The sequence below is a fragment of the Macaca fascicularis genome, chromosome 4 (genome assembly GCF_037993035.2).
Source record: "Macaca fascicularis isolate 582-1 chromosome 4, T2T-MFA8v1.1".
NCBI lineage: Eukaryota > Metazoa > Chordata > Mammalia > Primates > Cercopithecidae > Macaca > Macaca fascicularis.
Window position 1 is genome coordinate 30,291,702 of NC_088378.1, and position 15,360 is coordinate 30,307,061.

Genomic DNA, 15,360 nt, shown 5'->3' on the forward strand with positions numbered 1-15,360 from the left:
ATAGAGTGAGTGCTTGAAGAACTGCCTTGCCTTACCAATCTATCTCTCCACAACTTCCAATCATCTCTAGGGAACCTAGCAGAAATAGTTTCACAGAGCAAAAGTTATAATACAGAATGTGATGAAAGGAGGAGGCCGACTCTTAATGACGTCAGGTATTCCCGGGACCCGCCCACCGTGGGCGTTTTCCACCTACAGCCAGGCGCCTCCGGGGGCGGGGCTTGCTCAGGGTTAACGTCACTACTGAGCGACGGGCGCCTTCCGTTGGCGGTGGATTCGAAAGTTCTGACCCGGGTTTCTCTGCCTCAAGAAGCGTAAGAGGGACCGGATTGTTATCACTGGCCCAGTGTCCCCGGAGTTTGTGTGCGATACAGAGAGCACCTCCGAAGCTGAGGCAGCTGGTACTTGACGGAGAGGATGGCGCTGTCGACCATAGTCTCCCAGAAGAAGCAGATAAAGCGGAAGGCTCCCCGTGGCTTTCTAAAGCGAGTCTTCAAGCGACAGAAGCCTCAACTTCGTCTGGAGAAAAGTGGTGACTTACTGGTGAGATTCCATCCCTTCTCGGGCTGGGAATGGGGCACGGGAGAGGTAAGGGCAATAACCTCCAGCCTTTGTTTTTCCGCCCCGAGCCAATTTATAGCTCTTTCAGGCCCATGTTTAAGGCAGTTCCAGCAATGACAGGTTACGTATGCCCTACCCTGGCATGTCAGTTCATATTCCTGGAGCTCAGTGGTACCGGGCCGCGCCGAAACGTAAATATCTGGATCTTCTTAAAGGGAGGCTCTTAGTCACGTGAGCTTAACGTACAGTTACTGCTTACAGTTTTTAAATATTGCTGTTTAGGGACACAATCTGGCACCGTGATTAATGTACTTGCAAAGGGTATGAAAGATTCACCCTTTAAAAAATAGATTTTGGAATTCAGTCTGTGCCATTTTTATTTAGCTATTGTAAAAGGCATTGCTCACATGCCTTTTAAGGGCCTCCCTTCTTGCCTCCCTCCCTTGCCTCCCTCCGTCTTTCCTCTATTTACGCATTTAACCAAGCATGTTGCCCTATTTCCTCTAGGTTAGGGTGCTTACTAAAGGACCCTGATGGGAAAGTTTATTTGTAGGAATAATGCTCTCAACTGTTAATTCATTTTGCTAGACAAATAATAGAACACCTAGTCAGTTTTTAAGCTAGACTACTAAAGCCTGCTTATCTGACTCATAATACCTGAAGCATAATATTCTCCTAATAAGAAGCCACAATCAACCCACTGTATAATAATGTTTCTGTCTTGAAATAAATTCAGTTTGTGTGTTGAATGCTTGGAACACATATTCCTCTGGCACAATGAACGCTGTTTCTCTAGGTTTAAACCACAGGAGGCATGTTCGGTATCTTGTCCTTGGCTCTTTGAGTAAAGGAGCCATTACAAATGGACACATAATTTCCAGGAGATCAAGGTACAGAATTGTGGATAATAAGAGCATACTGCATGAATAGTCTTGGGAATGCATCATCCTAGCTGTTCTTAAACGACATTGGTTTTTCTACTGCCTCTTTACTCTTTTACTTCCCGGAGTTCTCCACTGCTACCGTATCTGTTTCTTCCTTTTTGCTAAACTGCTATAGAATTATCGCCACTTTTCTCCATATTTGGTCTCTGAAGCCAAAACACAACAAAAACACATTTTCCCCCAGAAAAGTATTACTTCAATCTTCTGCCCTTCTTTTTTGTTACTTTCTTAAATCCTGTGAGAAGAGGCAATACAGGCTGTCTTGTGCTTCGACCCCAATTAACTACCCCATGCTGGTGATAGAGGTGGCACAAATGAACGGAATTAAAATAAAATTCACTTGCAAAACATTTTTACGTAGTATATTATGGAGCTTTCACTGGGGCTTCTAAATGGAGGGAGAGGAAATGTACCTGATCAAAGATATCCAGGAGACTACCAACTGGTGCAAATTGCTTAGTCGAAATTTCTCAAGTAGTTAGCATCCTCCCACATCTACCCCTTTCTTCTTCCGAAGAACCCATGGACAGAGGAGCTCCATAGTGCGGTGAGATCCAGGTGGCATGGGAAAGTGGGTGAGTTGAAATTTCAAGCGGTTGCATTGATGGGGTATAGAGTGTTCTTTTGGTCACTAGCTTTTCCCAGGTAGTATGCTCGTCGTCTTTGGCTTTCATTAAACAGTTCCCCTTCACTGTCTGGTATATGGCATGGTTTGTAGCTTTCTGCTCACCTTTGACACTTCATAATCTTACCCAGTTCAATGAGTTATCAGAAAGTTCAATGAGTTAGCATTAAACTACACCTGAAAGTTATTCCAAGGTTAAGTGAGAGGAACCTTAAAATTAAAGGGAGCAGCATTTGTAAAGAAAAGCTAGAATCATGAAAAGACCTAAGGTAAAATCAAATGAGATTATGTGGAAGTGTAATTCACTTGCATCCCACATCATCCACAAAGTTTTCTGTAGTTAAGGCAGTTAGTTTTCATCGGTTCTTTTTTCTGAACTTGGACAGCAGTAAGAGTATACATCATACAATTGAGCTGCTGGGACTCTTAACACTGTTGTCTAGGAGTTTCATATGTTGATGCCTCCTAGTGCGGTATGCAGCTTCTTGAGGAGAGTGAGTAGCTCCTTTTTTGTCTCCCATTATCTTTAACACAAAATTAATCTACTTTTATGCTGCATTTGTACATGATGTTTCTTTTGCTTGAAGAAGTCTTCCCTCTACTTGGCAACCTACAATTTTTTCAAAATCCAGTTCATATGTTACTTCAGTGAAGCTTTCCTTAATGTCCTTAGAAAGGATCAATCTTATCCTTCTTTCCATCATCTGTTGTCACCCATTTGCCTTTTTCTTTATGGGTTTGATTATCCTACTAGTCTGGGAACTTGAATTTGGAAATTTTTGTATTCCTGGTGTTTTGCATAATAGCTTCAACATTCTGAGTCTACAATTAATTTTGTAAATGCAACTGTATGTGGATTGATGTTATTTCTAGCATTTTATTTATAATTTCTTTGTATTATTTTATCATTCTTCACTAGCTTTTTGTTATTTTGTTTGTTTTATGCCTTATTTGATTGTTTAGCCCCAGGGATGATACTAGGGAGAGAGTTAACATGTTAAATGTAAAGAAATGCTGTGCAAATATCTGGGTGCTTATAGTTCATGTAAAATTCAAAAGTGCTATGACAAAGGGAGGAGGAAGTCAGACTGGCCCAGTCTTTCTGTCAACTGAGACTGTAATAAGTATTTCTTTATAAATTTTCCTTTGATTTATTTTTAAGCAAGCGGATTTTTAAAAGTAACTTACTGATGGAATAGCTTACCTTTTTCAAGTTAGAATGCCTAGCTAATACCCTAAAACTAACTTTTGTTCTGACCATTTTAATATAAACCTTAGTGCATTGGAGTAAGGTTGCTTGAAAGCATATCGGTTACTTGAAAAAATTTCTGTGAGATCTGAAAAAGTAATACTAATTTGTCTCAGTATCTGTATTAGGGTTCGCTAGAGGGACAGAACTAATAGGATAGATGTGTATATGAAGTGGAGTTTATTAAGGAGTATTGACTCACACAATCACAAGGTGAAGTCCCACAATAGGCCATCTGCAAGCTGAGGAGCAAGGAAGCCAGTTCCAGTCCCAGTCCCAAAACCTCAAAAGTAGGGAAGCCGACAATGCAGCCTTCACTCTGTGGCTGAAGGCCCTAGAGCCACTGGTAAATAAGTGGTGTAAGTCCAAGAGTCCAAAAGCTGAAGAACTTGTAGTCTGATGTTCAAAGGCAGGAAGCATCCAGCACGGGAGAAAGATGAAGGCTGGAAGACTCAGCAAGTCAAGTACTTTCACATTCTTCTGCCTGCTTTATTCTAGCCATGCTGGCAGCTGATTAGATGGTGCCCACCCAGATTGAGGGTGGGTCTGCCCAGTCCACTGACTCCAATATTATTTTCCTTTGGCAACACCCTTACAGACACACCCAGGAACAATACTTTTCATCCTTCAGTCAAGTTGACGCTCAGTATTAACCATCACAATATCCATGGCTCATGACCATGAAGAGGAAAGGGTATTCCATCTAGGTTAGTGAATTAAGTCTTAAGACAGTGTGGTTTAATCAAATCTGATTTTTAACAAAACTTTTTTTTGCCTTATTTGGGGAGATGTGGTGGGGTCTTCATGCAATAATAATTATTAGCTACCTACTATGTATTAAAAAATATGTTAAGGGACACTGGGGATAGAGTGTTGAAAAGGCTAGGCATAATTCGTGTCCTTAGAGTACACTGAGGAAGACAGCTAAGTGAGAAATTACAGCATGATGTAGTCTATGCAGTGATAGGAAGTTCAGAGTGCTGTGGATCAATATAACCTTACATCTTGGGGGAAGCTGGACTTTTCAGAGAAGTCTATAAACAAGTAGGATGCCTAGAGGCAAGGTTGCATTTGAATTCTCAAAGAAATTCAAAAGGCCTAGTGTAGAACTGGAAGCTTAGAACAGTGAGAGGTGAAACTAGAACCCCAGTCAAGTGGGATTTAGTGTTAAGGAATTTGGAATTTATGCTGAGGGTATCTGGAAGCTATTTACCTTTAGAAGTACAAAGTATAGATTAACAAATGAAATTGTGCCATATTATGGGGTGTTTTTGCTACCAAAATAAATGGGCTATCATTGAAAGTTTAAAAAATAATTGGCACAGTATAATGTAAATAATTGGTATTGGGTTGCTTTACCTCGGAGTTCTTGTGAGAATCAAAGAAGATAGTGCATCAAAAATGTACCAAAAGAGTATCCACCTTTTATAGATTGTTCATCTTGTTTAAATTCCCAAACCTCTGTTTTCTCCACATATCACTAGAACATTATTAAATACCTATATAACAATCTATTAAAGATTTCTGCATTATAGAAAGCATTAAAACACCATATTACTAGTTATTTAACATTTGATGAACTGTGGGAGAGTGTTCAGTACACAAGATAGTGAATATTAAGTATTGTGTATAAATTGTTCTTCTAACTGCAAAGATCACTTGCCATGATGTAAATAACAAAATAAATCATGTTAAAGACACTATCTAATTGGATCTAAGTTGGTAGTGCCCTCAGGTACCTGGCAGAAGCAAACGATGGGGAAGATATGTCCAATAATATAAATAAGAGTACTACATATGATCCTAGATTGGAGACTGAGATACAACTTTAGCTCACTTCACATTGTCTTCTGCTTGGATTACATGTACTTTAACTTTTTTCCAAAGAATGTGCTTGTAGATTAGGACTTTTGTTGCTTTGGATGGTGATTTTGAGTAAAATACTTAACGAAATGTTATTTTATATGACATATCAGCGCTTGTTTATACATATATGTAATCAGATAATATTGATATATTATCTGATGATGAGTACATATGTTTTGCTTATGTAGAGCTTGTTTCTGTAAGAATGTACAAGAAAGTGTCAGCAGTGGTTGATTGGGGGATGAGATGGGGAATAGACTTATTTTTGATAGTCTATCCTTTTATAAACTTTGTTGTTTTATATTTTTAAAATAATTATAGACTCAAAAGAAGGTGCAAAAATAGTACACAGTTTCCATGTATCCTTTACCCAGCTTTCCACAGTTCTCATATCTTACATAACTATAGTTTTTTTATAGACTTTTAAATTTTTCAGTCTGCTTATATTACCTACTTTAAATAATTTTTTAAAAGAGGCTTGAAGATTATTAATAGTAAGTATGGTTATTTTATGATAGTTGTTGGATGACAAATAACTTGACCTTTGTGCATACACTTTTCAATTTAGCAGACTTAAACAATTTCAACTATTAACATGTTTTTAAACAAATATTTCAAATTAAATATATCTGTTTAAAAATCTTTGACCTCAGATTGTAGAATAATAACCTAAAATGTAGTTGTTGGTATGTTTTGATTTAAAAATTTCTGGAAATTTTAAATTATGTTATAAATTAAAATCCATTTGGAATGAGAAGCAGGAATATTTGTTACTAAGTGAATCTTACATACATTTTGATATGTAATGATGCTTTACAAAATGGCCTTTGGTCTGCCTTGCATAGCTTGTTTTATGTATTGCAGTGACCAAGTCTCTCTGCAGGGAATCTAAGAGGGACTGAATTCTATGTAATTTTAAATAAACTTAATTTAGTTAATCACAATGGTAAATAGTATAACAATACATTTTGAGATAATTAATTTTTAAAAATCATTATTTCAGTGCATCAGTATTTGAACTTAAAAATCCACTTGGATTTTCTGTTTTAAAGGTCCATCTGAACTGCTTACTGTTTGTTCATCGATTAGCAGAAGAGTCCAGGACAAACGCTTGTGAGAGTAAGTGTAGAGTCATTAACAAGGAGCATGTACTGGCTGCAGCAAAGGTAAAATCCAGATTTCTTTTCTTGAGCAAGAATTAAACTTCAAAATTACCACTCGTTTCATCACCTCTCCCTGATTTGTATACCTTACTCAACTTTGTTGATTGAGTCGATATTTGGCCTTTTATGAGTTAATTATTTTAATTAAGGAGTTAGATTTCCTCCATACGTATATTATTGATTTCCAATGGTAATATTAATGGCCACTGCTTTAGAGGAAACATTCATGTTCCTACAGACTGCTAATCTGTAGACGGAGAAGATATATCACCTTGAAATTTATCAAAACTTACTTTCTTCTTGATCGTTTAAAATTATCCTAATTACCTCATTGTATTAGTCCATTTTCACACTGCTATAAAGAAATACCCAAGACTGTATGGGTTATTTATGAAGGAAAGAGAATTCACTCACTATCAGAAGAACAGCATGGGGGAAACCACCCCCACGATCCAATCACCTCTCTTTCTCGACATGAAGGGATTAGAATTCGAGATGAGATTTTGGTGGGGACACAAAGCCAAACCATATCACTATTTGATTTCTTTTAACTTTGTTTTGGCAGAGGTTGCAGTGTGCCGAGATGGCACCATTGCACTCTAGCCTGGGCAACAAGAGCAAAAGTGCGTCTCAAAAAAAAAAGAAAAAAAGTATATATAAGTAGAGATGATTGCTTTTTACTGTTATTTTTATGTAATGTTAAGAATATGTTGTCTACGGCGCAATTTTCCAGATATGTTCCTGAAAATGTTATTTCCAAATGATGTTAATCAAGGCCCTACCTTAAACGCTTCTGTGGTCAAATAAGTGTAGATAACCTGGCATACTGTACTTCCTTGATTAGTCACAGTATTATTGTAGAACTTGTTTCTATAAGAATATGTAAGAAACTGGCAACCACAGTTGACTGGGGATGATAGAGGAGAGAAACTTACTTTTGACAGTCTACCTTTTTGTAGACGTTTTTGTTTTAAATTTATTTTAAAATAAGAAGGCACAAAAAATAGTTTAGAGTTCCCATGCACCCTGTGTCCAGTTTCTCATAATCCTGATGTCTTATATAACTATAGTTTTATAAAGTTATGAAAGGCCAAGAGAGAAATACAGCAGTAAGGAAACCTGTTGAACTCCGTTTAGTATTTTGTAAGCTTATTTGAGTACATAATATACTCAGCATTTTGTAAATTCATTTGACTATTCAAACTTTCTTTTGAAGTACACATGATATTATCTTGTAGAACAGAGAAGTACTAACCTAGACACAGATTTATTTGATGGTCTTGTGGAAGTCTAGAAGTGTGCATGTCTTGGCATTTTCTAGGGATTTTAAATTATCTTGCAATTATAAACATTTCGACAAATTTCTAGACTGTTAAAGTCAATGTAAGTATTTTTCTGCAGGAAAAACAAGGCTTAAGATATTGAAGAATATACACGTATTTTTTAAATTTAGGATTTGTATTAATAAACTGTAGGTTTATTTACTTAAAATCGTAGATAAGTTTTTTTTTTTTTTAAAAACATATTCTGACTAATGCTGTCAGTCTTTTTACAACTAAAAATCTCCTTTTTTAAAAAATTTGTACCACAGACTATATATTTTAAAAATAATCTACTTAACAAGTTGTTCAGCATAAGATGACTAGTTTTAGTCTCAAATGATTATAATTCCAGTCCAAATATAATAAATTTAATGTTGCAGTGGATTTGTCCTACTTTATAGTTGTGAAATGTCTGATTTATAATAGACTTTTTGAGTTTTAAAATATTGTTTAACTCCTTAACTGGTATTATGTAACTCCTAATTTAGATAACTAAATTGTATAAAAATTTCAAGTTCGAAACCATTAATCTGAACACTTTTGGCTTACAGTGGAAGAAATTAACATCAAGAGGTAACTAATAAAGCCAGGTTTTTAGAATCTAGGCATGTTTCATATTCATTGAGATAAGACTATTTTTAGAGAAATCTAAGACTATAAGACAAAAGATTCCCTAATCATCTTCCAAATCCGGTTTTATAAAGTAAGTCTTGCATAATATGCACCCAGGACTATTTAACTTTTTGTTAAGGAATGATGTTTTGTTTTTCATAGATATTATATTAATCTTATTTTTTCCCCTCTTACAGGTAATTCTAAAGAAGAGCAGAGGTTAGAAGTCAAAGAACATATTCTTGAAAGTTATTATGATGCCTTCTTTTGGGCGGTAACAGATCATAAAGACTTTTTTACACATCAATTAATTTGGGATTATTAAATATTGGCTATAACTGATGTGTGTGTTCGTATTTTTTTTCTGGCATGAAATATCTCAAGTAAATGCATAGGACTATTTAACTCTTTTATGGAAATTACTATTATTTTTATTTTAAATGTCCTCTAGTTCAGTTTGCTTTTGTTTTGTTGCTATTACAAATATTTTATGTATCAAAAATGAAATCTTAACTATATTAAATACTTTAAAAATGTACTTCTTAGAATTACGTTTATATATTTAGATTTAGCCACAGTTAACTATGGAATTTAATCTCTGAAGAAAGACAAATGCAGTCAAATCTAGGTGCACTTTCAATATTTTAACTTTTAATGTCTTTGCAAAGCAAAGCAATCTACTTTTACATTATGCCAGTAGTAATGTTATAATTTCTCAACTGGACAATGATAAACATCAGGTAGGTTTTTCAAAACCTCTCTCCCTCCCAAAATCAAAATAATAGAAATTATGGAGCAAATGACTTATTTTCTTCAGGTCTCATGGATTTAATAGATAATTTTTCCCCCTAAATAAGATAATTTAGAAATTTATTGTATATCATCAAATAGTTATTACTTTTAACTTGTTATTTAGAAATAATTATAGATTTCAACATGTAGTTGCAAAGATAGTACAGAGAAATCCCATGTACGGTACACCCAGTTCCCCCAGTGGTTACATCCTACGTGACTATAGTATAATATCAAAACCAGGAATGTCATATAGGTACAGTGTACGTGTGGTTCTGTTGCCATTTTATGGTGTAGATTTGTTTAACCACTACTGTAATTAGAAATGTTTCATTACCAGAAAGATCTCCTTGTGCTATCCTTTTACAATTACACCTTGTTTAAAATGTGTCCTACCCTAGCACCATTCCTAAACCCTGGCAACCATGAACTCTTCTCCGTCTATAGTCTATACTTTTGTCATTTTGAGAATATCATATGAACGGAATCATACAGGAAGTGACCTTTGGGCATTGGATTTTTTTCTTAAGTTGTTACATGTATCAGTAGTTTGTTCCATTTTATTACTGAGTAGTATTCTGTAGTATGGAAGTACCACAGTTTGCATAACTATTCACTTAAATTGAGGGGCATTTTGGTTACTTACAGTTTTGGTTATTACAAATTGTTGTGAAGGGTCATCTGCAGGATTTTATATGGACATAAATTTTAATTTCCCTGGGAGAAATGCCTGGGAGTTTTATTCTGAGTTCATGGTAAGTATAGGCCTAGTTTTTATTTATTTTTATTTTTTTAAGAGACTGGATCTTGCTGTGTCGCTTAATCTGGAGTGCGGTGGTGTGATCATAACTCATTACAGTCTCAAACTCCTGGGCTCAAGTTATCCTCCTGCTTTAGCCTCCCGAGTAGCAGGGATCACAGGTGCAACTTGCTGTGCTCAGTTGGCTCAGGTTTAATTTTTTAAAAAGAAATGGCCAAATGATTTTCCAGGGTGGCTGTACCATTTTACATTTCCATTAGCAGTGTATGAGAAATCCACTTTCTTAATATTCTCACAAATATTTGGTAATGTTACTATTTTTTAGTTTAGCTGTTCTGACAAGAATATGTAGAATTGTGGTTTTAATTTGCATTTTCCTGATGACTGATGTCTTAGTTTAGGCTGCTATAGTGAAATACCATGCACTGAATAGCTTATAGATAACATAAATTTTTTTCTCACAGTGTTGGTGGGCCAAAAGTCTGAGATCGTGGTGCCAGCATGGTCAGGTTCTGGTGAGGGTCCTCTTCTGAATTTAAGACTGCTAACTTCTCATTCTATCCTCATATGGAGGAAAGAAGGCCAGAGAGCTCTCTGCCTCTTTTTAAAGGACATTAATCTCATTTATGAGGACTTTATTCTCATGACCTAATTACCTCCCAAAGGTCGTACCTCCTAATACCATCACACCGGTAATTAGATTTCAACATAGGAATTTTGGGGGACACATTTAGTCCATAATAGCTGATGATGAACTTATTTTCATATGCTTATTTGCCATCTGTATATTGACTTACACATTTTTATACTGTAATGACATCTAAGGGAAAGAATACCTGTGTGGTCAGTCTTGTACAGAAAGCCTCATGGATTCATAGTTCAGCATAATATAGTAATATATATAATATATGTTACTAAATTAGTAATTTTTTAAAGCATTAATGTGAAAAAAGTTAAATCTTATTTGTCATGTAAGTATACATGTTTAACATAAAATTATATTCTGAACAAAAATAGTTACAGATAAATAGGACTTCTCAAGAAGTCAAATTTACATTTTTGAAAAATTTGAAAAAAAAACACACAACTAGAATATGTAGTTAATGCTGAATAGTTCTGTAAATGTAATTAATATCAAAATGTTATTTTTCCTTTAAGAGCTGGACTAGGGAATTTTGGTTTTAGGGTGGTTAGAACTAATGTGCTCAGAAGTAATGTCTTTTTTTTTTTTTAAATGATGTTTTCCCCATCTTTTCTATCTTTTATATAGTGATAGATCATCATAATTATGCAGTTAATCCCACCGCCTTGTCCCTGAAACAGGCAAGGTGGAAAGGGGAGAGAGAGAGAGAGAGATTGTGTGTGTGTGTGTGTGTGTGTGTGTGTGTGTATGTAAGTGGAGTAAGATGAGGGAAGTTGGTAGAGTCAGTAGAAGTAGGTGATGGTATCCGTGTGATACCACACAGCCAAAAGCCTCCTTTTGGAGGCTTTCTTGTAGGTAGGAATTTTGCTGTTTTGGTAAAAAATTATAACTCCGGCATTTTCATGTTGGGGAGTTAGAGACTGAACTAAACCAAAGTCAAAATGAGGATAGTAAAAGTGATACGATAAATGTATTGGCTTGTTTTCTATATTGTCTGGGATGTTTATATGCTACATATGTCCCTACTTGAGTTAGAAAAGATAAAGAGAATCTAGAATGTGGAGTTCATTAGAGGTGGGGAAAGATGTGTTTGTTAGATTAACTGAATGTTGAAGAGAGTGAGACCTTGAACAAGTAATTTAACTGGAGCCTCAGTTTCCCCATGTGTACATTTAGTAACTACTGTTTTTGGCCACATATTTTCCTTTTTGGGAAAATCAGGATGACTTCAGTTTTGACTTCATGATTTTGGGTGATCTATATGTCAACTGTGGGTTTCATTTTTACTTTAAAATCCTCAACCTCATTTTAGGTCTCGATTGCTGAGCATGAGATGGGTATGAGACCTTAAGATGGATATTTAGTTCTTCCTCCTCAGTATTTTAATCTTGACAATCAATATAGTACCTTGTGGCTCTAGATAAGTTTAATAACAGTATACTCCCTAGATTAGTGGCTTTCAAGCTTTACTAAGCTTCAAAATCACCTGGAAGGTTTGTTAAAATACAGATTGCTCATGGAGATTCTGATTCTACTTAGGTGGGAGCTGAGAATCTATATTTCTAGCAGGTACCCAGGTGATGCTAGTGTTGCCATCCAGGGGCCATGCTTTTGAGAACAACTGCTCTAGATCACAGGTTGGCAATATTTTTGTAAATAAAGCTTTATTGGAACACAGGCACACATGTGCTGCTTATCTGTGGCTGTTTTCATACTACAACTTAGGGTAGTGTTGAGTTGTTGCAGCAAATACTGTGTATCTTACAAGCCAAGTTACTTAGTATCTGCCCCTTTACAAAAGAAGTTTGCTGACCTCTGTTAGATAATTCTTGTCCTATCCTCTGTATTTTGCTTTTACTTGAGCCAAACTGGCAAAAGAGGGATTGCTACTCCAGAGGCTACTTTTTGTTTATATTAGCTACATTGAAGTATGACACTTCTTCTGATTGGATTTAGTGAGGGATAGAGTTTTGACATACTCCAGTTATCACCAGCAAAACAACTATTTACATTGTTTTCTTTAGATATTATCATCTCTAATCCATGTTGCTTGTATTTCCTTTTTGAAGGAATCTACCTTACTGAGACTTGGCATTTCCTGTTTCCAACTAGCTATAAGAGTTTTGTTTGGTTAGCATTTGTATGATATATATCTTCCATCATGATACTTATAAACATCCTGCATTCTTTAAAGTGTGTCTCATAATCAGTGTATATTTGGGTTTTGTGTTTTCATCTTATCTGTTAGTCTTAGTAATTGGAATTTGCAGTCCATTTACATTTAATGTAATTAGTGCTATGTTTGGTTTCTATTATATATTTTACTATTTGCTGGTGTATGTGACCCACCTGCTTTAAGTACCTTTTTCTTTTTGCTATTATTTTCTTTTGAATTAACTTTTATGATTCATTTTATCCTTTATTACTCTAGTTATAGATTCTTGTGCTAGGAATGATAACGTGCATCATTGACTTGTTATATCCTCTATCAATCTGCTATTTATTTAAACTTTTACTAAAGATTATAATCTGCACTGTTGACTGTTTCTAGAACCTTAGAAGGCTTTAATGCCATTTACTTGCTGCATTTGATTATTTTAATTTTACATTTGTTGAACCATATAGACACAAATGTAGTATTACTAGTATCGATTGGTCCTGTCACTACTAAGTGAATATTTATATTATCACATTTACCATTTTCTTGGCTGATCATTTTTCTTTAACAATTTCATATTTCCCTATGGGATCTAGGTTTTTTTTTTTTTTTTTTTTTTTTTTTTTTTTTTTTTTAACAGTCTGAAGAACACTCTTTACTATTTTCTTGTAGGGACTGTTTCTTGATAGTACGTTCCCTGGTTTTTTTTTTTTTCTGATGAAATATTTTACTTTAAACTTGAAAGATATTTTCATTAGATATGAAAGTCTAGATTGCCTATTGTAGCATGTTAAAAATGTCATTTTATGTCTTCAGGCTTCTCACTTTTTTTTTAGAAGTTAGTGAGGCTTATAGAGAGTAATATGTCTTTTTTTAAAAATGTGTTGCTAAAGGTTTTTCTTTCTGGTTTCCAGCATTCTTACTATGATTCATTTTCCTAGGATTTGTCTTCTTTTTTAAAATTATTATACTTTAAGTTCTAGGGTACATGTGCATAACGTGCAGATTTGTTACATATGTATACTTGTGCCATCTTGGTGTGCTACACCCATCAACTAGTCAGCACCCATCAACCAGTCATTTACATCAGGTATAACTCCCAATGCAATCCCTCCCCCTTCCCCCCTCCCCATAATAGGCCCCGGTGTGTGATGTTCCCATTCCCGAGTCCAAGTGATCTCATTGTTCAGTTGCCACCTATGAGTGAGAACATGTGGTGTTTGGTTTTCTGTTCTTGTGATAGTTTGCTGAGAATGATGGTTTCCAGCTGCATCCATGTCCCTACAAAGGACACAAACTCATCGTTTTTTATGGCTGCATAGTATTCCATGGTGTATATGTGCCACATTTTCTTAATCTAGTGTGTCACTGATGGACATTTGGGTTGATTCCAAGTCTTTGCTATTGTGAGTAGTGCTGCAATGAACATACATGTGCATGTGTCTTTATAGCAGCATGATTTATAATCCTTTGGGTATATACCCAGTAATGGGATGGCTGGGTCATATGGTACTTCTAGTTCTAGATCCCTGAGGAATCGCCATACTGTTTTCCACAATGGTTGTACTAGTTTACAATCCCACCAACAGTGTAAAAGTGTTCCTATTTCTCCACATCCTCTCCAGCACCTGTTGTTTCCTTTTTAATGATTGCCATTCTAACTGGTGTGAGATGGTATCTTATTGTGGTTTTGATTTGCATTTCTCTGATGGCCAGTGATGATGAGCATTTTTTCATGTGTCTGTTGGCTGTATGAATGTCTTCTTTTGAGAAATGTCTGTTCATATCCTTTGCCCACTTTTTGATGGGGTTGTTTGTTTTTTTCTCGTAAATTTGTTTGAGTTCTTTGTAGGTTCTGGATATTAGCCCTTTGTCAGATGAGTAGATTGCAAAAATTTTCTCCCATTCTGTAGGTTGCCTGTTCACTCTGATGGTAGTTTCTTTTGCTGTGCAGAAGCTCTTTAGTTTAATTAGATCCCATTTGCCAATTTTGGCTTTCATTGCTGTTGCTTTTGGTGTTTTAGACATGAAGTCCTTGCCCATGCCTATGTCCTGAATGGTATTACCTAGGTTTTCTTCTAGGGTTTTTATGGTATTAGGTCTAACATTTAAATCTCTAATCCATCTTGAATTAATTTTCGTATAAGGAGTAAGGAAAGGATCCAGTTTCAGCTTTCTACTTATGGTTAGCCAATTTTCCCAGCACCACTTATTAAATAGGGAATCCTTTCCCCATTTCTTGTTTCTCTCAGGTTTATCAAAGATCAGATGGCTGTAGATGTGTGGTATTATTTCTGAGGACTCTGTTCTGTTCCATTGGTTTATATCTCTGTTTTGGTACCAGTACCATGCTGTTTTGGTTACTGTAGCCTTGTAGTATAGTTTGAAGTCAGGTAGCGTGATGCCTTCAGCTTTGTTCTTTTGACTTAGGATTGTCTTGGCAATGCGGGCTCTTTTTTGGTTCCATATGAACTTTAAAGCAGTTTTTTCCAATTCTGTGAAGAAACTCATTGGTAGCTTGATGGGGATGGCATTGAATCTATAAATTACCTTGGGCAGTATGGCCATTTTCACCATATTGATTCTTCCTATCCATGAGCATGGTATGTTCTTCCATTTGTTTGTGTCCTCTTTTATTTCACTGAGCAGTGGTTTGTAGTTCTCC

At 35.6% G+C, this 15,360-nt stretch overlaps 1 protein-coding gene across 2 annotated transcripts; it reads left to right on the forward strand.

Moving 5' to 3' along the window:
* Positions 1-263: 263 nt before the first annotated feature.
* On the forward strand, positions 264-8,684 carry CENPW (centromere protein W). Of its 2 annotated transcripts, XM_005551743.4 has the most exons (3): positions 264-543; positions 6,298-6,411; positions 8,540-8,684. In XM_005551743.4, exons 1-3 carry the CDS (start codon positions 418-420, stop codon positions 8,564-8,566), a joined length of 267 nt encoding a protein of 88 aa, XP_005551800.3. In that variant the 5' UTR covers positions 264-417; the 3' UTR covers positions 8,567-8,684. The 2 variants fall into 2 exon arrangements, with proteins under 2 accessions (XP_005551800.3, XP_015304105.3); XM_015448619.3 differs by lacking the exon at positions 8,540-8,684 and having other exon boundaries at positions 6,338-6,415.
* Positions 8,685-15,360: the final 6,676 nt, after the last annotated feature.

Bases quoted from the DNA above. Each gene is read 5' to 3' on its own strand.
- CENPW (XM_005551743.4), top strand. From the start codon at position 418: ATGGCGCTGTCGACCATAGTCTCCCAGAAGAAGCAGATAAAGCGGAAG. The intron at 544-6,297 runs GTGAGATTCCAT...TCTGTTTTAAAG, and splicing joins AGAAAAGTGGTGACTTACTG to GTCCATCTGAACTGCTTACT. The intron at 6,412-8,539 runs GTAAAATCCAGA...CCCCTCTTACAG, and splicing joins ATGTACTGGCTGCAGCAAAG to GTAATTCTAAAGAAGAGCAG.